The sequence below is a fragment of the Bos indicus genome, chromosome 23 (genome assembly GCF_029378745.1).
Source record: "Bos indicus isolate NIAB-ARS_2022 breed Sahiwal x Tharparkar chromosome 23, NIAB-ARS_B.indTharparkar_mat_pri_1.0, whole genome shotgun sequence".
NCBI classification, from domain to species: domain Eukaryota; kingdom Metazoa; phylum Chordata; class Mammalia; order Artiodactyla; family Bovidae; genus Bos; species Bos indicus.
In genome coordinates this window covers 12,682,042-12,704,407 of record NC_091782.1, presented here as the reverse complement: position 1 = coordinate 12,704,407, position 22,366 = coordinate 12,682,042, and the positions used below count along the sequence as shown (strand labels likewise).

Below are 22,366 nucleotides of genomic sequence, written 5' to 3'. Positions count from 1 at the left end.
TCACAGGGAGCTATGGGATGTCCTGCTGGGGTATCAGGCATACCTGAGGACCCTGCATCGAGCCCAGAAATCCTGAGTCACATCACAGCGGGAAGGACACAGTCAGACTACAGACTTGATGCTAAAAGCAACAGAGAACACAGGTGGGTTCGGGGCAGAAGCGGGATGTGACCGGAACAGAGCTCTGGAAAGACGGAGGTGTGTGACAGATGTGTGCAAAAGAGACGAGGATGGAGGAGGCGAGTGCTTCTAGGAGGAAGCTGCAGAAACTCAAGCATGGCTGGACCAGAGCTGTGGCTAGGGCCATGAAGAACAAAAGGGTGAATTTGAGGAGAGATGCTGAAGGAGGATTGGCAGAACCTGGTGACCGCAAACAAAGGCGAGAAAAGAAATGTGACCTAACAGCAGAGTTCTCGCCTCACCTTCCCGGTGAGATGTGGAAGGATGTCAGCATTGCCAACAGAACTGAATGAACTGGAAGGGGTCACGGCCAGGACAGGGGCTGAGGAGACACCCCCCACCCACCCCACACCAGCATAATCACACTCTGTGTGATTCACACTTGTGTCAGAATCACACTGCTAGAGAGTTCTTCCTCTGAACCTACCATCGATCCGACTGACAAGCTCTTCCAGCGCCTTGACCTTCTTCTGGATCCCTGGTTGTGCAAAGGTGTAGTTATCCTGCAAACGACACAGAACTCAGGCCGAGCAGGGAATGTCACACCATCGGGCCACCCCTCCCCCATGGTCACTGAAACATGTTTCAAAGCAGAAGGTGTTTCTCCAGAGCTGCTGCCAGTGTTGTGGGGAACAAAGGAATCTCAGAGAACAGCAGAGTGTGGGGGAAAGGCATGTGCTTTGGAGGCAAACTGCATGGCTGGGAGTACAGCAGAATGGGGGGACAGGGCCTAATGAGAAAGGCAGAGCAACATGGGGACTCCCCTAGACTCCAGGGGACATTAGACCATTGCCTGTTTTTTTTTTTTTTTGCTGCACAGCACAACTTTCGGGATTTAGTTCCCCAACTAGGGATCAAACCCATGTCCTCAGGAGTGAAAACACAGAGTCCTAACCACTGGGCTGCCAGGGAAGTCGTCTAGGATCACTGCCTTTTGAAAGCTGTAAAACTAACGAATGAAGTAAAGATGGATGGACCAAAACGGGGGGAGCCATGCTGGGGCCGGAGTTCGGAGGCTGTCTGATCAAGAAGAGCAACAAGGAACCCAAAGGGAGCCCCAAGCAGGGCATCCCGAAAGGGCAGAGTCGCTCACCTGGATCCCGTCCAGCAGCTTGCTCATGCACCAAAAGCTGTCGGCTTCTATGCTTCGCAGCATGTCCTGAGACAAATTGGTCACATCAAAGTTCTCCACATCCTCTTCTGTAAAACAAAAGGTGAAGAAAGTCCAGAGGTTTTCTCTAAAAAAACGGATAGAGAAAGACAGAGTCTAGTATCTTCAACGGGGTCCTTAAGGCCCAGAGGGAGCCAGGCTCACGTGAGGCCAAGGAACAGGGGCCTGCCCACCACCGTCCCCTTGCCAGGTAGGCAGGAGTGTCCCAGGAAGGCGCTCGAGAATCTCATGACAACACTGCACAGGCCATTTCTCACACCGGGTTGGCTGGGTCCAACACATCTTTCTCTTCCACTGCATTTTTCATTTAGTTTGAGGAAAAAAAAAACAAAAAAACTTCAGGCTTCATGTTCAATGAGCTATATCCAGCCCCCTGGAGGCAGTCTGGAAAAATTCTTTCATTTCAGAAATTCAGTAAACTAACACACTCACTCTTACATGCAGTGAGAACAGTTGGGCTCAGGGAACCCCCACAGGTCCTTTTAAAGACAGAATCCCCCCGTTCTGACCAGGCAGACCCAGGGCCTCATGCCTCAGAAGTGAGGATGAGTTGTGTGAAGGACGATGGCCCAAACCCATGAAAGCTTCCAGGATTTCATCTCAACCAAGCTGGCAGTTATCAAGCTGGGTTCTGCAAAAACCTCCATCCTATAGGATACTCAAGTTAAAAAGGTTCCATGGACAAACACAGCAGAGAAACGCTGCATTATATATCCTCATCTTGGAGACTCATAAAAGGATTCGAGGAGTTATTAGGAATTCTGCATTAAGAAAATCTCCTTCATCTGGCTTACTCAGCACTCCCCCAGTTTCTTTAGCCTTGGCACCTCTTTTAAAGAGGCCTGCCTATGAGCGAGTCTTGGAAACCCCACACTAAGTGACAAGAGTGAGAGGTTGTCCAACTGGTCTGAGATGCAAGAAGGAAGAACACAGGAGTCTTCTAGAAGAAGGAATGTGTGATGTTTCCTTCCTGCGGGAGACAAGGTGGACAAGACAGGCCACCTCAAGCCACAGGCCCCTTGCATGCCCATCAGAGGCCACACACGGAGACGTTCGGGCCCTTGCGCTCTGTGTCAAAGGCAGCCTCTCTCCTTGGAGCCCTGTTTGAAAACAGCATGTTCACTGCAGACCCTGGTGCCGCAGAGACACAGGTATATGACAGAATGTATTTAGAATCCAGACCTTTCCTTTATGAGAATTATCATTCTATCGAGACTTACAACTGGACCTTCTCAGGATGTTGTGGAACAACTCTCCGATTCTCATCCTATATAAACAGTGTTTTTCTAATGGACCTCAAGGGCTGTAAAAACGCTTTTGGGGAGGGCGGGGTGCTTTTTCAGAAAAAGTATGAGCCTGGCAACAGTGTAAAAACTCCACAGTTAATACAAGTAAAGCACCGACAACAGACCCTGGCACACGGTAGGCATGATATAGTTAATTTTAGGTGGGGTTTATTAGGAATTTGTAATGACATGGGGAAGCATGTCACAGCGTTGAGGGAGAGGAGTAAAGTACAAAGTTATTTATGGTTTATTCTCAACTACTGTACATACAATATTTATGTGTCTGTATAAGCACAGAGGAAAAACAAAATATATCACAAGGGTTTACAGTGCTTATTCCCAAGGTAGTACGGATAAAGAATTTTTATTTTCTTTAAACCTTACTATTCAAAATTTCTACAGTAAATATAACTTTTGGTCAAGAAAAAATGCACATGATTCTAGCAAAAAGGAGCTACCATGGACTACACCTGCCTTTTACTACCAAAAAGAGAACAAGATTTTGTAAAACACTAAGCCTGCAGAAATGAAGACTTCAGATAATATACAAAGGTCTATTTGAGAAACCACACAAAAAAATCCTTCCACGAAATACCATCTTTCTTTTTTTTCTAACTTAACCATTTATGTAGTGGGTGTTTTGCCAGAGTGGGGGGTGACCAGATGTATACTATTAATTTAATCAAGTGATACTGGGCTCCAAGACCCAGCTCAGAATCTTCCTTTTTCTTTTTGCTTCATCTCACATTTCTAAGATCCTTCTGTGTTGCTGTTCAGACCTCCAGTTCACTGACCCACACAGGCCATCACCTCTTTACCTATCTGTTTCCCACCAAGGATGGATACCCAGGGGCCCCCAATACCCACTACCACAAATAATGGCTGGAGGAACCACACAAGAACTGCTGTGGGCCAAAGGACCTAACCACGGGTACCAGCAGACCACTCTCCAGGAGCAGACTCCCAGCAGTGCGCTAGGGAACCATATGGACTCTCCCCTTTAGTGAGTGTGGCGGATCACACTAACCAGCCTGGGCAGTAGCTTCCCTTCCTCTGAAAGAAGAAAAAAAATGAAGCCCGTAAGAAAGGCTCAAGATAAAAGCTCTCCCACTATTTGTACGTGTTTCACAAATGAAGATCCTGAGCTCCACGATAATCTGAAGGGTCTTGTCCTACCTGGGCATTTCGGAACACTGCAGCAGAAACGTCACTGGAAATGGGAACCACGCACAGCAGAGTAACTGGGAGAGAGCGCCAGGCTCCCTGAGTACGATGGGGAACAGGCTGCCACATGAGCCCCGGTGACCTGTGGCCTTTTTGTCAGACAGAACAGTCAGCGGTCAGGAGCATAGACTCTGAAGCCAGATTGTGCAGCTAAAATCCTGGCCCTGTCATAAGCTCTGTGACTCTGGGCAAATGACTTTGCTTCCTGAGCCTCAACGCCTCCTCTCTGAAGGAGGTAACATCCTACCACCAGTGGGGCACATTGTAAGGATTAAACAAGTCAATACATGAAAAGTACGAACAGTGCCTGGGATAAAATAAGCATTACACAAATGTTAAGTATTACTGTTATTAAAGCCTCTGTTATTTTAGATCTCTGCTATTTGCAGCCAAACCTAACCTAATTCCAAACGTACCTTAAAAATAAAAGACAAATTTCAAAGCTTTCCATTTCTACCTCTGGCTCTTAAGGAAGAAAATCGAAAAACATGAGGTTCAAGTTGATAAGAACCTGCTCTCAGTAACTGTGCAGTTCCCAACCTTAGCTGTCCTCGGGAGAAGGGGGGTCAACAGAGGACACTGAACCCTCTCTTGGGGCCTCGCGAACTGGGAGCTGTCCTTTGCCCATGTTCTGCCCTCACGCCCCGCCTCCCTGTTAGCTCTTGGCTTTCACAGACAGCAGGGGAGCTCACCAGCACTTCAGAGAGTGGGAGGAGGGTTTAGTTCTAGTGTTCTGCCTGCTGGGACGATAAAATTCACACATTCAGTCAAAAACTGTGAGCTAAGTGCACCAGCAAAAAGCAGCAGAGAAAGGGAGGCCCACATGCTCTCGGGAAGGGCTTCATTCAGCATCAACAGTCTGTTCAGAAGGATCATTAAACATCCCACTTGAGAAAATTCAACATATAATTGAAGCTGGAATGGGAAGCCATGCCAGCAATGCCGTCTCAGATGAGGGCAGCGTCTCTGGTTGTCATTATGGAGCATTCAGCAGCCAGGACTCGGACTGGAGGGAATGAGATTTTTAAGGGATATTTTATGGCTGTTTTAAGCGGCAAAGCATCCAAAAAGAGGAAACCCAACAGCTCTTTATAAAAATCGAATTGCCCACTCTAGGCTTGACAAGAACATGCTGTCAAGCCCAGCGTTATTACCCGATAAATGTACCCGAGTGGTGGCCCCAGTCAAGTGTTCATTTTTCTCAGAACTCCAGATCTCAGGCCTAAAACTAGCCTCACCTGTGCCTCAAACACTCCCCAACAGCTTCGGGAAGAACTGGTTTTACTAAAACTGGAAAGAGTAACTTGTCCACTCAGTGCTCGAGGCATTTCCCAGAAAGCATCTGTGATCGCAGGGCAATTGCTAGATTTTGTGATCTGTTGGGTAGGAATCAACCAGCCCAACCCGCACACAAGAAGATTCAAGGCACCAGACTACAGACAGCCCTTCTATTTTCCAAAGCCTCTGGCTTATCTGATTCCTGTCTGTTTTTTTTAACTGGACTTATGAGAAGAGCTTACATAATATTTTCTGACCACAAAAGTAAACTGCTTGAGAAAAGGAAAAAAATAAATCTTTTCAGCCATACATCTAAAGAACCTCATAAAACAGGAATTAAATCTTTCATCCAGAAAAACACAGTTTTAAGAAGAGTTCCAAGGAATTCATCCGATCACCTGAATGTAATAATTTTAAAGGGGTTCAGTGCTATAGAAACTTGTTGGGTATTACTCATCTGGCATTTTTCAGGCAAGTATCTGTGACAAGGCCACCAGAGCCGAGTATGGACAAGGCGGAGGGACCCCTCGGTTAAACCCAGCAAAGTCAAACCACTTGACAAAGAAAGGACAGTGAGGAGAGGGAAGAGGTTTCTACAGAGCAGAAACCCACAGGAGCAGGTGGGTCTGTTTCAGGAGAACCCTGTTTCAGACTGTGAGAGGAGAAACGCTATTTCTAAGACAGAGAAGCAGCTGACGACAGAGCCCTCCCCAACACAGTGCCGGTCAATTAACGCAGAACCACCTCTGGCCATCCACTGCTCAGCATGGGGCACTTGGCTAAAATGAATTTTAAAAACCAACACACCACCAAACCGACTCTACTTTTCTGAGGTTCTTGTATTACTTCTACTTTTATTTAATGAACACTAATGGCTGCTGCTTATTTAACTTATATGCAGAGTACATTATGAGAAACACTGGGCTGGAAGAAGCACAAGCTGGAATCAAGATTGCCGGGAGAAATATCAATAACCTCAGATATGCAGATGACATCACCCTTATGGCAGAAAGTGAAGAGAAGAGGAGAGCGAAAAAGTTGGCTTAAAGCTCAACATTCAGAAAACAAACATCATGGCATCTGGTCCCATCACTTCATGGCAAATAGATGGGGAAACAGTGGAAAGTGTCAGACTTTATTTTTTTGGGCTCCAAAATCACTGCAGATGGTGACTGCAAGCATGAAATTAAAAGACGCTTATTCCTTGGAAGGAAAGTTATGACCAATCTAGATAGCATATTCAAAAGCAGAGACATTACTTTGCCAACAAAGGTCCGTCTAGTCAAGGCTATGGTTTTTCCAGTAGTCATGTATGGATGTTTGAATTGGACTGTGAAGAAGGCTGAGTGCCGAAGAATTGATGCTTTTGAACTGTGGTGTTGGAGAAGACTCTTGAGAGTCCCTTGGACTGCAAGGAGATCCAACCAGTCCATTCTGAAGGAGATCAGCCCTGGGTGTTCTTTGGAAGGAATGATGCTAAAGCTGAAACTCCAGTACTTTGGCCACCTCATGGGAAGAGTGGACTCATTGGAAAAGACTCTGATGCTGGGAGGGATTGGGGGCAGGAGGAGAAGGGGACAACAGAGGATGAGATGGCTGGATGGCATCACCGACTTGATGGACGTGAGTTTGAGTGAACTCCGGGAGATGGTGATGGACAGGGAGGCCTGGCGTGCTGCGATTCATGGGGTCGCAAAGAGTCGGACACGACTGAGCGACTGAACTGAACTGAACTGAACTGAATGGCTGCTGGTTAAATCAGCCTCTTGATGCCTGGATTACAGGAACCCAAACTGTACGAGTATTCGTGTTAGAGGGGCAAGGGAGGGGGCAGGTCCAGCACACACTTCACCTTCATCTTCTAGGACCTGCCCAAAGACCACCCACAGAGCCAGGCAGCACGTCCCCGAGACTCTTGTATGCCAACAGGCCCTGGGAAGTCCAGGGTTTGGACTGGTGGTCAGCTGCCCACAGGTTCCTCATCTAGGCTCAAACATCTTGACTATGTCGGCTACCTCAATTTCTCCTGTCATGGTGTCTCATTTATGCTTCGGTCAGATAAAAGAGACAGCAAGTGCACACGTCACCTGGCTCACCGCCAGGGAGATGGCAAGCCACAGTTTGCCCTTGGAGAGCTTACCTCTACATGGGAGGAAATCCAGCCCTGGACATCCCACCAAACTCTCACACTGCTCTCAACTGCCCACTGAAAGTAACCCTGCTCAGCACTCTGACTGGGCGTCTCCACATAAGTCTGTTGCTGGAAAGAGCCTCAAATATTCCTCAAATTTCTTAGCACATACAAGGCTGCTTCGTCTATGAAGACGGGGCCAGGAGGCACCTTGAGGAAAGGGGTAAAGTGCCAGACAGGATGAGGGCTAAAAATTCAGCATCAGCCCCACTCTCCAGTTCCCTCCAAACCCAGAGCAGGAGAATGAAAGGTGGAATATTCTTTTTTAATGACTCAATTTATATAAAGTTTAGAGACAGGCAAAACTAACTGAGGTGTCAGAAGTCAGTAAAACATCCATAGTTGCCCTTGTGTGTGTGAGAAGGACTATATGCTTTTATTTTCTGTGAATAAACATCTAGAAGGATAGGCAGGGATTTCTGTCCACTTTGTTTATGGTCATATCCCCTGTGACTAGAGCAGTGCCTGGTACGGTGTAAGAATCAATAAGTAACTGCTGAATAAGTGATGGTGCTCCATCTCTATCCCTTACGAAAAAGAGAGAAGAACTTTTGGCTAAATCAGCACAGTATCAAAATGCTGTGATTCACTGCCCTCCAGTGGCCAAGGCCAGCAAAGCTGTACTATTTCCTGAATATCTTAAACCACTATGAAATTTTCATTCTCTCATTCATTCAGTGCTAAAGAATCTGCCTGCCAATGCAGGAGACACTAGAGACACAGGTTTGATCCCCTGGGTTTGATCCCCAGGTTGGGAAGATCCCCTGGAGTAGGGAATGGCAACTCGCTCCAGTATTCCTCCCTGGAAAGTCCATGGACAGAGAAGCCTGGCGGGCTATAGTCCATGGGGCTGCAGACAGTCAGCACTCACTCTTCATCTAGACACATGTGGAATTTATGGACACCAAAATGAAAGCACTGGGAATGTTAAGATGTTTCAAATAGTCTCTGGCCTCAAAGAATCATAAAGACCAGTGGCAGATGGCAGGACGGAACACACAGTAGCTGGTGTTGTAGAGCCCTTCAAGGGGGAAATGCATAGTTATGGAGAGAGTGCCGCTGGGAGGTGGTGGGAGGAGGGAGGGAGGAGGTCTCAGGGCAGGCTTCCAGGAGGAAGGGGAGCCTTAAGGAATGCAAATGGATTAGCCCAGGGATAAAGAAGTGGTACAGGACAAGGCTTTAGGTTAAAGACGTCAGTTTTGGATTTCTGCCTTTAAGAGGTGAGGCAGAAGCAGAGGACACAGGGCCTTGCACAGCAAGCTACAGAATGTGGACTTTTTCGTCTGTGCTGTGTGGCTTGTGGGGATCTTGGTTCCCTGACCAGGGACTGAACCCAGGCCATGGCAGTGAAAGCCTAGAGTCCTAACCACTAGGCCACCAGGGAACTCCCGGGAATCTGGACATTTTAAACTGTAGGTGATGAGATGCTAGTGAAGGGATTTAAGCAGGGGGGCTGAACAGGCAGGTCTGTGTTTAAATGGTGTGAAAGATGGTTTTGAAGGGGATAAAAACCAGAGATGGGAAAACATACTTGGCCATTTCAGCAATCCAGGCCTGAGCTAGAGAAGTCATAGGAGGAATGGAGAGAGAAAGCGATTCAAGAAATAGTTAGAACATGAAACCATCAGAGCTTTGTAACTGATCGGATATGAAAGAATGAGAAAAAAGAATTATTAATACAAACAAGTCTTAGCATTTCTGGGCTTCCCAGGCAGCGCTAGTGGTGAAGAACCTGCCTGCCAATGCAGGAGACATGAGAAATACGCGTTTGGTCCCTGGGTGGGGAAGATCCCCTGGAGTAGGAAATGGCAACCCACTCTAGTATTCTTGCCTGGAAAATTCCAAGGATTGAGTCTGGCAGGCTATAGTCCATGGGGTTGCAAAGAGTCGGACATGACTGACTATGCACGCACACACGTAGCATTTCTGACTTAAGAGACAGGAAATGTTGGTGACTGAGAGAAAAGGGTGGCTGGGCATAGGGAGAAGAGGAATTAGTCAAACGCTGAGTTTGAGGAGCCAAAGGATAGCAAAGATGTTGTTGTCCATAAATAGCTACTACCACTTCCTCCTCGATGAAAGGACCCTTAAGGGTACTGGTCACCTGGGATAGACTGTTTTCCAGGCTCACCTGCCGATGGGAAACGCCGTTAAGTCTAAATTCAGATGAGAGATTCAAAACCAAGTGTTACGTACTTGGGAAGTGTCTTCCAATGGAAAGAGTATGTCTTTCTTCCTTTCCCTCTCCATACTGGCTGGAATATAGATGTGATGGCTAGAGAACAAGCAGCTATCTTGGATCATGAGTAGGAAAACACACACTGAGAATGGCAGGACAACAGAGAGAGGCTGAATCCCTAATATCATGGAGCCTTGGACTGCTCACCTCCTGACTTTTAATGTGGGAGAAATAAACTTTTCTCTCTTGCTTACAGTACTGGTACTTGGGGCTCCCTGTCAAAGTAGCCAAGCTAATCCAAATCGGTCATTTATGACATGTCATTGTTGTTCAGTCCCTAAGTCATGTCTGACTCTTCGTGACCCCATGAACTATATGGCACATCAGGCTTCCCTATTTCCCAGAGTTTGCTCAAACTCATGTCCATTGAGTGATGCCATCCAACTTTCTCATCTTCTGCCGCCTCCTTCTCTGGCCCTCAACCTTTCCCAGCATCAGGGTCTTTTCCAATGAGATGGTTCTTCGCATCAGGTGGCCAAAGTACTTGAGCTTCAGCTTCAGCATCAGTCCTTCCAATGCATATTCAGGACTGAGTTTCTTTAGGATGGACTGGTTGGATCTCCTTGCAGTCCACGGGACTCTCAAGAGTCTCCTCCAACACCACAGTTCGGCCTTCTTTATGGTCCAATACTTAACATCTGTACATAACTCCTAGATTAACTACAGCTTTGAGTTCTGTGGGCAAAGTGATGTCTCTACTTTTTAATACGCTATCCAGGTTTGTCATGGCTTTTCTTCCAAGGAGCAAGGATCTTTCAATTTTGTGGCTGCAGTCACCATCCACAGTGATTGTGGAGCCCAAGAAAAAGAAAATCTGTTACTTTTTCCACTTTATCTCCATCTATTTGTCATGAAGTGATGGGACTGGATGCCATGATCTTAGTTTTTTGAATGTTGAATTTTAAAGCAGTTTTTTTCACTCTCCTATTCTGCCCTCATCAAGAGGCTCTTTAGTTCCTCTTTGCTTTCTGCCATTAGGGTGGTATCATCTGCACATCTGAGGTTATTGATATTTCTCCCAGTAATCTTGATTCCAGCTGTGAGTCTTCCAGCCCAGCATTTTGCATGATATATTCTGCATAGAAGTTAAATAAGCAGGGTGATAATATATAGCCTAGTTGTACTCCTTTCCCAATTTTGAACCAGTCTGCCGATCCACGTCTGGTTCTAACTGCTGCTTCTTGACCTGAATACAAGTTTCTCAGGAGACAGGTAAGGTGGTCTGGTATTTCCAGCTCTTTAAGAATTTTCCACAGTTTGTTGTGATCCACATAGTCACAGGGTTTAGTATAGTCAATGAAGCAGATGTTTATTTGGAATCCCCTTGCTTTTTCTATGTTCCAATAGACGCTGGCAATTTGATCTCTGGTTCCTCTGTGTTTTCTAAATCCAGCTTGTACATCTGGAAGTCCTCAGTTCACGTACTGTTGAAGACTAGCTTGAAGGGTTTTGAGCGTTACCTGTAACATATCTGAGCATACATGTCATGCAGGGAACATGAGTCAGAGATTTTAAGACTTCCCTTCTGGGACTTTAATTGCTACTGTGCTTCTTAGTAAAACCTGAAATGAAAATCCTGCTATACTACCTCATGCAGAGGAGAAGGGGGAGAGTTATTCGTTACTGTTTCATTTTGCAATGAAAGAAATCACCAGGCATTGCTCTTCTTTTGAAAATAGGACATGTCATGGATCCCTCTCTTCCAGACAACTCCTCATTCAGAACACAGTTGCTGTTATGCAGCTTATTTTGGTGATGACTATATTATCAATTACATTATATTCTGAATTAGATCAATACTGCCATCTAAGTCCGAAAGGATTTGAGAGAGTCCGGAGGTATTTCACTGTCTCAGGGGTCACAGTCCGGAGACTGTGTTTCCCCGAGGGTGAGCCTCCAGCACTATCACCGCTGGGCCCAGACACAGCCGGCTTATCCACAGAGGACCCACTTCAACGTGAGCTGCGGGTTTCGGCAAAAAAAAAAAAAAAAAAGCGGGAACTGAGGGGGAGTGGGCGCTAAGTTAGGTACAGAAAAATTCTGTCAACAGAGGGCAGTCACCGGATCTCCCCATTTTCAGCTATTTTACAACAAACATGATATGAAGCATGAAGCAAGCTCAGGTGCTACTTTATAAAAGTAATGGAGAATAGGGACTTCCCTTGTGGTCCAGTGGTTAAAAATCTGCCTTTCAACGCAGGGGATGAGCATGATCCCCGGTCAGGGAGCTAAGATCCCACGCGTTGCGGGATGAGCATGATCCCCGGTCGGGGAGCTAAGATCCCACGCGTTGCGGGATGAGCATGATCCCCGGTCGGGGAGCTGAGATCCCACGCGTTGCGGGATGAGCATGATCCCCGGTCGGGGAGCTGAGATCCCACGCGTTGCGGGATGAGCATGCTCCCCGGTCGGGGAGCTGAGATCCCACGCGTTGCGGGATGAGCATGCTCCCCGGTCGGGGAGCTGAGATCCCACGCGTTGCGGGATGAGCATGCTCCCCGGTCGGGGAGCTGAGATCCCACGCGTTGCGGGATGAGCATGATCCCCGGTCGGGGAGCTGAGATCCCACGCGTTGCGGGATGAGCATGATCCCCGGTCGGGGAGCTGAGATCCCACGCGTTGCGGGATGAGCATGATCCCCGGTCGGGGAGCTGAGATCCCACGCGTTGCGGGATGAGCATGATCCCCGGTCGGGGAGCTGAGATCCCACGCGTTGCGGGCAACTAAGCCCGTGCGCCTCAGCTATGGAGCCTGTGTGCTCTAGAGCCTGATGCGGCAAAAAATAAATAAATACATATTTTCAAAAATGTTTTTTAAAAGTAATAGAGAACAGATAGCAGAGGAGATAGGAGACAGGCCAAACAAGGTCCTGTGGGTCCCACAGCTCTACTAGGGGACATCCTCCGTGCTACAGCTCAGGGAGATGAGGCGGTGGGCGAGGCTGCCTGGGGACACCTGCCTGGGATGACAAGGCCACCGGCCTGGCCTGTTCCCCGGGTGAAGGATCCCAGAGGCCTCCCGTAGTAGGGACAGTCATAACAAAACTCTTTTCACAGCAGCTGCCTTCCTAGGATACGGCACTATTAGAGAAAGGGAGCAAAGCAGCATTGTTACTCAGACAAGAGAACTGTTCTTGGAGGCCACAAACAATGTTGAGTCTGTGTTCAGGAAAGGCCTTGAGGCTGGAGAGAAGTCTGTATGCCTTGTTTCTTTGAAGCTTAATTTATATCCAGCAACTGATGAACCAATAAATAAAATGTGGTATGTTCATACAATGGAATACTTATTTGACCATAAAAAGGAGCGAAGCACTGACACAGGCTACAACCTGGATGAATCTCAAGAGCAAGCTAAATAAGAGAAACTAGACACAAAAGATACACATATCACAGGATTCCATTTTTATGAAATGTCCAGAAAAGGCAAATAATAGAGACAGAAAGTAAGAGCAGGTAGGAATAGAGGGGGTGGGGGGGCTTGGTACTGATGGATATAGGGTACAGAGTTTCTTTTGGGGTTGATGAAAATGTTCTAAAATTGACTGTGGTGATGGTTATAAACTCTATAAATATACTAAAAATTACTGAATTGTACATGTTAAATGGGTGAATTATATATGAATGACATCTCAGTAAGCTGCTATCAAAGAAACCCCACAAAACTAATTTGTAAAATTACTGCACCTCCAATAAAAATTCTTCTTACTTCCTGAAGTAGGTAGGTTCCCTATTTCCTGAACTTGGCAAGTTTATCCGGAAGAAGAGTCAAGACAATTTTTTAAAAAGGATGATGAAAGAGACCAGCCCTGAAATAATAATAAAACACCCTCTAAAGCTCAAATATCCAAGTTGTGTGGTACATGCATAGTGTGTGTGTGTGTGTGTGTGTGTGTGTGTGTGTGTGTGTGTGCACGCGCGCGCTCATTTGTGTCTGACTCTTTGTGACCCCATGGACTGCAGCCCGTCAGCTGTCCATGGAATTTTTCAGGCAAGAATATCGGAGTGGGTTGCAATTTCCTACTCCAGGGGGTCTTCCTGACTCAGGGATTGAACCTGAATCTTTTGAGTCTCCTGCTTTGGCAGGCAGATTCTTTACCACTGAGCCACCTGGGAAGATGCATAGAAATGGAGATAAATGGAATAGAAATAAGCAAAACCATGTAAATAAAGGAATTTATACTATATTATGAAGAGAGATTTCACACCAGTGAAGAAAGTATGTACTACATATAAACAGTGATAAATAATGAAGTATCCAGTTGGAATAATAACTTTAAATATCAACCCCACTGTAAAAGAAAATAAATTTTACGAATAGAATTTAAAAATCTAAATGTAAAATCAGAGCCACAAGAGTACTAAAAGAAAACATGGAAGAGTATCTTTGTAACATTGAGGTGGGGAAGGTAAAACTTCCTAAGCAATATACGAAATCTAGAAACCACAGAGGAGGAGGTATTTCCTTTGTGTCCTGCTTTGCAATGACCTACTTCTTTGTGAGCCCCTCAAGTCCCCACTAGATGGGATGCTCCACAAGGGGGAGCACACCTGTTACCTTACTCACTCTATCCTCTGGCATAGAGTAGGAGCTCAATAAACACCTGAATGGACACCTAAATCTGAATGGGCAGATTTGACTACATAAAAATTAGGAAGAGCTATATAAGGAGACATAATAAAAGCTGAAAAGATAGATGATGGTCTGGGAGAGAAAAAAATACTAGGTTGAACCATAAACAATTCCCATGGAGTGGGTGTGTCAAAAAAGGTTGAATACTAGCAACACACAGCAGATGAAAAATGAGTATATCTAATCCACATAAAGCTCTTAAAAAACGAGACCAACAGAACAACAGAAGAAAAAAAAAAGTGTAAATATCTGAACAAGCAGATGACAAAAGAAACAAATGCTAATACACAAAAGAAAAGATAAACCACCTCGCTGATGAGTAAGTGGCAATAAAACTGAAACACAAACCGTGGTTTGTCTGCCAGACTGGTGAAACACAATTAGACTTGCTAACAAGGATGTGAAGAAAAAAAAAAAAAAAAAGGATGTGAAGAAAAGCGCACCTAAGCATCAGTGGCTGGAGCACAAGATGCCATAAGCCTCTCTGCAGTGTAAGGCAGTAGTATCTATTTGGCCTGCTTTTAGGACTAGCAGTTTCACTTCTATGGATGCTCTTTCAGAAAATCATGTATTTCAAGACAAAGGATAAGAAAATATGCATAAGGATATTCATTAAAATGTTATCTATAATGGCTAAAAATTATAGATCATTTAAATGCCCTACTATAAAAGAACTGTTCACTACACTATAGTAAAGCTAAATGAAAATAGATGGAATTGCTGAAAATGACGACACAGACCTGTATGTCTGAACCTGGAAAGCTGGCCAGATACTTGTGAGTGAAAGCAAGAAAGACTGAGAAGCGTATGGATAGTCCGATTCTATTTTTCTGGGCAAAACAAAGAAAAATAACACATGGAGGTCTGTTCTCACAAAGGAAAAGGGTTGGAAAAATACACATCAAAGGGTGTTATCTCTTGTGGTGGAGGGTAGGGGTGAGGTAACAACACTTCTTTATTGTTTTGATCTTGTTTTTTAAACAAGCAAGTACTTCTACTGTAATTTGTTGCTTATTTTGGTTTTTTGTTTGAGGCAAGGAGTAACAAGAAATGTGCTTTGCAGCAGAGAATGGAGAAGATCCATCTAGACTGCGACGCCACCAAGTCATATAAAGAGCACAGATGAAAGTCAAAGCCGCTCAGTCATGTCTGACTCTGCGACCCATGGACTATAGAGCCCATGGGGTTCTCCAGGCCAGAATACTGGAGTGGGTCACCTTTCCCTTCTCCAGGAGATCTTCCCAACCCAGGGATGGAACCCACGTCTCCAGGAATGCAGGTGGATTCTTTACCGCTGGGCCTCCAGGGAAGCCCAAAGAGCACAACCATTCAGGTCAAAAGATGGAGGTTTGAGTTCGGGAAGCTCATTAAATCTCTGTCTTCGATTTCTCACTTGTAAAATGGGTTCATATATCTACTTTAAAGAGATACTGGGGGTTACTAAAGGAAATAAGGTCAAAGTACTTTGCAAATGGTCAAGTGTTTTAAAAATTATGGTAATATTACTGGTTGGCATGGCAAAGTCCCAGTTTGAAAACTGGGAAAATAAGAAAGATGGATGGGAATTGATAGATTGAGACTTAAGAGACATATCAACAAACCAGTAGAATGTGTGGACCTGATCTGAACCTTGATTCAAACAAAATGTTAAATATATTTATGGGAATCTAGAAAATTTGAATACTGCTGTATATCAGACTATATTAAGGAACTATTATAACTTCTTAGACATAATAATTACATTGTGGCTGTGAGTTTCTTTAATCATGATCTTCAACTGACACATATGGAAATATTTATGGATGAAATTATACATTGCTTTACATTGAGATCTGCTTACTCACAAAGATAAGCGAGTAAAGAATTGACAGAGGTGTGAAGTTGGGTGGCAAGTGTATGAGGATTTATGGTATTATTTTTTTCTACTTTTACATATGTTTAGAAATGTAACATAATTAAAACTTTCATAAAACATGAATGGGCCTAGCTAGGAAATGCTTTCCTAGCTCTGGGAGGAGGTACCAAAGACCCATCTGAAGGCTGCTGCAGAGGTGAGGCTGACTGCAGCCTTACTCAGAAAGGCCTCCTTGCTGAGGAGGGGCAGAGAAGCCCACACTGTGCTGTGTAAATGCTGTGGGCGAGCAATGGTCAGCAGGTGGGGCTGACAAAGCAAACACCCAGATCAGAATGCAGTCATATCGATCAGAGAAAGGCGCAGTGCACGGTGGGGCTGACGGTGTTAGGGCAGTAACGGGATGGATGCCTACAGAAGGTGGAGGAGAATCGGGGACAAAAAGAACAAATGACAGCTCACAAGATAATTAACAGCCAACTAGAACCGCAGCTGCTGAGGATTTCCTAAACTGGCATAATAACTGGCTGCATGCCAGCACTTAGATCTCAAATGTAGATTAATGAATGGATTAATAATATCTTCCTGGGCTCAACCTTGGGCTCCCCTGCTGGTTCAGTGGTAAGGACTCCATCCGCCAATGCAGGAGACTTGGGTTCAATTGCTGGGTCGGGAAGATCCCCTGGAGAAGGAAATGGCAACCCACTCCAGTAGAAAATCCCATGGACAGAAGAGACTGATGAGCTACAATCCATGGGGTCACAAAGGAGTCCGGACACGACTTAGCAACTAAACGACGACGACAAGGCTCATCCTTTAATACCATTTCAGAAAAGAACTCCTGCAAGAATCAAATCCCAAAGCATCAGCTGCACTGCTCTTTATAATTAAGTTAAACACACAGAATGAAGGCACTTGCAAAAACTGATCAATTGATAAGGGGGGAAAATAAAAGTTCTCCAGCAAAAGCTTTATTTATATGCTTTTGCTTAAGGTCACTTAACAGTGTGGACAAGAGTGTGACTTTCCACCCTTACTCCCAGTTCTGCCCTGGTTGCTGTCACTTAAGGGAAACAAGGAATGACATTATTTGGTTGCCTTCTTTTTCGAGTCATAAAAACAAAACAAAAAAAAAGCTGCCTCATGAAAGACCAAAACACCATCCCTTTGGTCCCACCGGAAAACCTGCAAGGGAAGGATCAAGTGAGACATCTCTCATGCCCCCCACTCCAAGGGGCTCCATGCCAGCCCCTTCTCATGACTGACCTACCCTCTGCGATGGCATCATCTCATTACCTACCACCCCCAGGGCCTGAAGAGAAGGGTTCTAGTCCCAGCCCTGCCACTAATGAGGCAAGAAAAGGGGCAGAGGAGACGGATAGTTTCCTAACATCCTTTCCCACATTCTGATTCCCACATGAACTTCTCTTTGACTGACTAAGAGAACAAAAACATCAGGCCATATGACAGATGGGTTTTCCTGTGACTCTTGAAGCACAAGTGTTAGGGAAATTAAACAGTCCTGTTTGGCTTCAGAGACAAAGCAGAGCAGGCCTCTGACCTTGCGTCTATCCTGCCTGGACACAGCCCTGACTGCTTGCTGTGAGTGCAAGCCTGGCAGCACCAGAGATAAGATAGGGGCTGAATTTTGAGACTGTTGAGCCCATGGAAGGGGTCTGGCCAACCAAGCCCCAGGCTTAATGACATTCCAAGTTTTACATGACAAAACAAACAGCATTAAAATGAAATAAGAGCTGCAATTTGTTCACAGATTGATGATATCAGTTTGCATCCTGGGATTATAAGCGGAACCCCGAACTGCAATTTTTGAAGTCTCACCGTGGAGGGGATATGCTGCCTGGACCTTTGCCAAATTGGGACTCCAGATGTGCTGTGACACAGGATTTCCAGGGCTGTTTGAGTTTATGGATGTTGGTCAAAACTCAATTTGATGATGTATCCTCTGCCGTTTCTATTTCTCTTTTCTTTTAATGTTAGAATATTGAAAGTAAGTGACATAATTCTCTAATAAATATTGAGAGTGAAAGGCACTCAATCATGTCCGACTCTTTGCAACCTCATGGACTATACAGTTCATGGAATTCTCCAGGCCAGAATACTGGAGTGGGTAACCGTTCCCTTCTCCAGGGGATCTTCCCAACCCAGGGATTGAACCCAGGCCTCCCTCATAGCAGGCAGATTCTTTACCAGCTGAAACACCAGGGAAGCCCAAGAATACTGGTGTAGGTAGCCTAACCCTTCTCCAGGGGATCTTCCCGCCCCAGGAATCAAACCAGGGTCTCCTGCATTGCAGGCGGAATCTTTACCAGCTGAGCTACCAGGGAAGCCTAATAAATACTGATATTGTTTATTTGAATATAACGAGTGGCTTCTTTTGTTAACAAATCCTTTGAACCTGAGACAAAATAGAAAACTTTCTTCAAAACAACAAGAGATGAAGGGAATCTTAATCCAACAGGAGAAGCAGAGAATCCTCAATGCCTTTTGAGACTGCCTGATTCAGGCATGGCCAGAGTAGCTCTTACAGAGCTGGCACTGTAAGAAAACCTAACTGCCAGGGACTTCCTTGATGGTCCAGCGGTTAAGAATCTACCTGCCACTGGAGGGGACATGCATTTGATTCCTGGTCCTGGAAGATTCCACGTGCCATGGGGCAACTCAGCCCATGAGCCACAACTGCTGAGCCTGCACTCTAGAGCCCACGAGCCGCATGCTGAGTCCACACGCCACAACTACTGAAGCCCCTCGTGCTCGAGAGCCCGTGCTCTGCAACAACACAAGCTTCTGAAGTGAGAAGCCTGTGCAGCACAACTGGACAGTAGCCCCACTTGCTGCAATGAGAGAAAGCGCACAAGCAGCAATGCAGGCCCAGTGCAGCCATAAATTAATGAACTTTTTAAAAAGAACCATCTTCCTTATAAAAAAAAAAAGTGACAAGAACCCAGTGAGGTAAGGGGTGAAGAAAGAAGTGGGAGAAACCAAGGTCCTGGAGCTCTCCTTGGCCCATTTCATCACCTCCCACGTGAGCTGGAACCTGGCACCACCCTGCCTCCTCTGCAGGCCCGTACCCTGTTCTAAGATACGGCATGAGAACTAAAACATGGAAGCCTGATGTATAATCTGAAATTCCAGCTTTCACAGATGAGGGCCTGTGTTACAGCCAAGTTCAAAATAATCCTAAAAGAACCTCAGATAAAACATCAAACCATCTGTTTATGGTGGAACATAAATATGTCAACTTGGCCGTTCTTGTGGCAAAGCAGGTCTTTTAGGTGAGATCTGTGACCATCTCGAGGGATAAATTCCAGGCTGCTGTTGCTGTTAAAACAGGTTCAGCTGTGTATTCTAAAGCCACTATCTCTTTTTTTAGCAAGATGTGCCCACTGGCTGCACTCTTGGGAAAAACAAATAGACCACAGATAAAAAAAGAGCAATAGCTTGCTCAACTTGGTACTCATGCTTCTTACCCACATATTCTGAGAGGAAGACGACAAAGAACGGAGTGACCAGGTCATTAATTCCCTGGACATACCCACTGGCAGGGTGTCGGATGGCCCAAATAAATAGAATTCTTTCGAAGATCTAGGAAAATGAGAAAGAAAGATGTCAGGACATTAAATCATGAGGATACTCTCCCTCCCTCCGTTTACCGCCCTCACAATTTAACTCAGCACTGCCGCAGAATTTGCAGGAAAAATTTAAAAATTACTGTGGGACAAAGGAAGTCTGTAAATACAGAAAGTTTTGAAGATACAAATTGCTTTTAACAGGGTTTGGTAAAGAATCCATCCACCAATGCAGGAAATGCAGGTTCGATCCCTGGGTTGGGAAGATCCCCTGGAGAAGGGAATGGCAACCCACTCCAGTATTCTTGCCTGGGAAATCCCATGGGCAGAGGAGCCTGTGAGGCTATAGTCTATGGGGTTGCTAAAGAGTCGGATATGACTTAGCACAGCAACTAAAAAACAACAACAACAACAGGTACTTCTTGCCCTTTACTTCTCTTTCTAGTATCTAGTCATCGTGATATGAATTTGGGAAACAGAAAGGAGAGTGACATGGGTGGCTTAGGGAAAGGGTTGCTATGGATGTCATTAATTCAGGCCACCGTGCTCATTTGTAGATGCTGTTTCTCTATTTCCAGGAGCAAGATATCGGAATATCTAAGTTCTGATACATTTTCCAAATCTCTTTTGCTCATTACAGTACATAGAGAGGAAATCTCTTCTCTACCACACTCTTCTTTCTCCCTGCTGAGACGGAAAGAAATCTAGATCTGGATTTACTTCTAACCCAGCCTGACTAGGAACCAGTGACAGACAATAATACATGCAGGAAGTCATCTCACATATCAGGATGCAACCCGGACGTTCGCTGGGGATAGGAAGTCAAATGAACCAAATCCTACAGCTGGGAAAGCCTCTGTGGTTAAGTATATTAGCCACAAGAAGCCAGAGGCTTAGTCTGGAGAGAAAGAAAAGACCCTTAGGATCCCTTTACAGAGTCCCGACCGTTCCTTTCTCTTACCCTCCTGTCCGCTTTCACTAGACGCTCAGGGCTTCCTGTCTCCTCTCAGCCTGCTGGCACCCATCCTGGCTTCAGCCTGCTGACCACAGCTCCTGGGCCCAACACATCCCTCAGACTGGCTCTAACTGGACTGTCTCCTGTCTCTGGAGCACACCAGAGGGATGACAGAGGTGACAATCACCACGTGCAGGGGGGACAGGAAATGCGGGGGCCTCCACCACACCTGTACTCTGCGGAGCCCCATCAGTCAGCTCTACAGGCAGACTAAAGAGGCCTCCCGGAGGTCAGGCGCAAGGGAGCAAAAACATCCCAAGGAGAAAAGTGAAAAAGAGATGGTTGTATGGTTTTGGAGTTGGTTAGCTAGTGTAGGAGAAACGTGGAGAATCTAGCAACACAACAAAGGATGTTTCCCAGCCCAAATCCCGTGCTGAGTCTGCCCTCTAGCTGGCCAAGCCAGCCGACAAAGACTCCCATCGTCAACACTCCTGTCCTAGCAGGCAGTGTGAGCATGGCCCTGTCTGGAAGGAGCTGGCCTCTCTGCCTCCCCTAGAGGGGCCTGCTTGCTCCCTGGGGCTGAGGGGAAGGGCGTGGCATCCTCATCTGAGTCAGGCCCAACATTCCAATGGGGCCCCTCTGACATTCTTTCCTCTGCTGCTAAACGCCCTCCTCCCTCCCTTGAAACTAGGGCTCAAGCTAGACCCACCATGTTCAGGAAGCTCTCAAGAGTTCCCTGCCCACTGTCTCCTCACACCTCCAGTGGCCTGTGTCTGACTGGATGTCTCTATCAGAAGCTCCTCCAGGTCAGCCCTTCTGAAGGACTTATCAGCGCTTCTATTTCAAACTATCAGTTCCTCGTAAATACACACATCCCTGGTGAGTAAGGGCAGGGAAGCTAGCCATTCAGAAGCAGGAGACCTGCAGTAATCCCTCTCTAGTAAGGATGGGACAAGCAGACATACTCACGCCATGCAAGTGGAAATGCTAAAGAGATGGAAATGGAAGAGCACCACGCCTGATGACTTGCGGAGACCATGGAGTCTTCACTACAGAAAAAGTCTGGGACAAGCCTCTCTACCTCTGAGACGCCTCTGCTACTAGTGTGGGTAATTCTCACTCTTCTCAAGTATCTTTCAGGTTTGTAAAGCAAGTCTCTCAATATTCAGTGTTACTTAATTCTCTGCTCCCTGGCTGGCAATTTATTCTGTTTATGATGACTGTAATCTCCTAGATGGAAAGGTGATTCAAGGAAAACTGGAAAGATTGCAGTTTGAGTTTCTTTCTCTGTATGCCGGTTCCACTGCCTGGAGAATTCTTTTAAACGAAGTACTTTGCCCTATCTCCGAATTTAAAGGAAGCAGGCACAGGTGAAAGATCTGAACATCTTCAAGTTAAAATGAGGAATAAGTAGGGCTGAGCCAAGGGAAACTGAAAGGGAGACACAAAGATACCCTGAGTGGGTTTCTACCTTCCTTTGAGCTGATTCTTACAGGCAAAACAATGGCATGACCCTCAAAACCTTCTTTACGCTACTGCTAAGGTATGAGGGATCCCGTCATTAGACACATCTACATTTAAACAGAATTGTGAACATAAAGTCAAAAAGAAATTATTTTGAGCATTTAAAATCACATTCTTTACTATGAGGATGAGTGAAAACGTAATTCGAAAAGCACTTCCACCCAGAGTCCCAGCTACTATTAAGTTGTAAAGGAAATCCCTAATCTCGAGGAGTTTATACTTCTTGCTTGGTCAAAACGTAACAGCCCCA

The 22,366-nt window shown here is 45.7% G+C and overlaps 1 protein-coding gene across 2 annotated transcripts in view; it reads right to left on the bottom strand.

The window, feature by feature from the left end:
- TBC1D22B (TBC1 domain family member 22B) overlaps positions 1-22,366 on the bottom strand; it is a 74,476-nt gene that overhangs the window by 17,062 nt on the left and 35,048 nt on the right. For both annotated transcript variants that reach the window (XM_019986158.2, XM_070777898.1), the window contains 3 exons: positions 19,539-19,653; positions 1,274-1,380; positions 608-683 (listed from right to left, as the gene is read on the bottom strand). In XM_019986158.2, the coding sequence (XP_019841717.1) occupies positions 608-683; positions 1,274-1,380; positions 19,539-19,653 (298 nt within the window). The remainder of the gene's footprint in view (positions 1-607; positions 684-1,273; positions 1,381-19,538; positions 19,654-22,366) is intronic.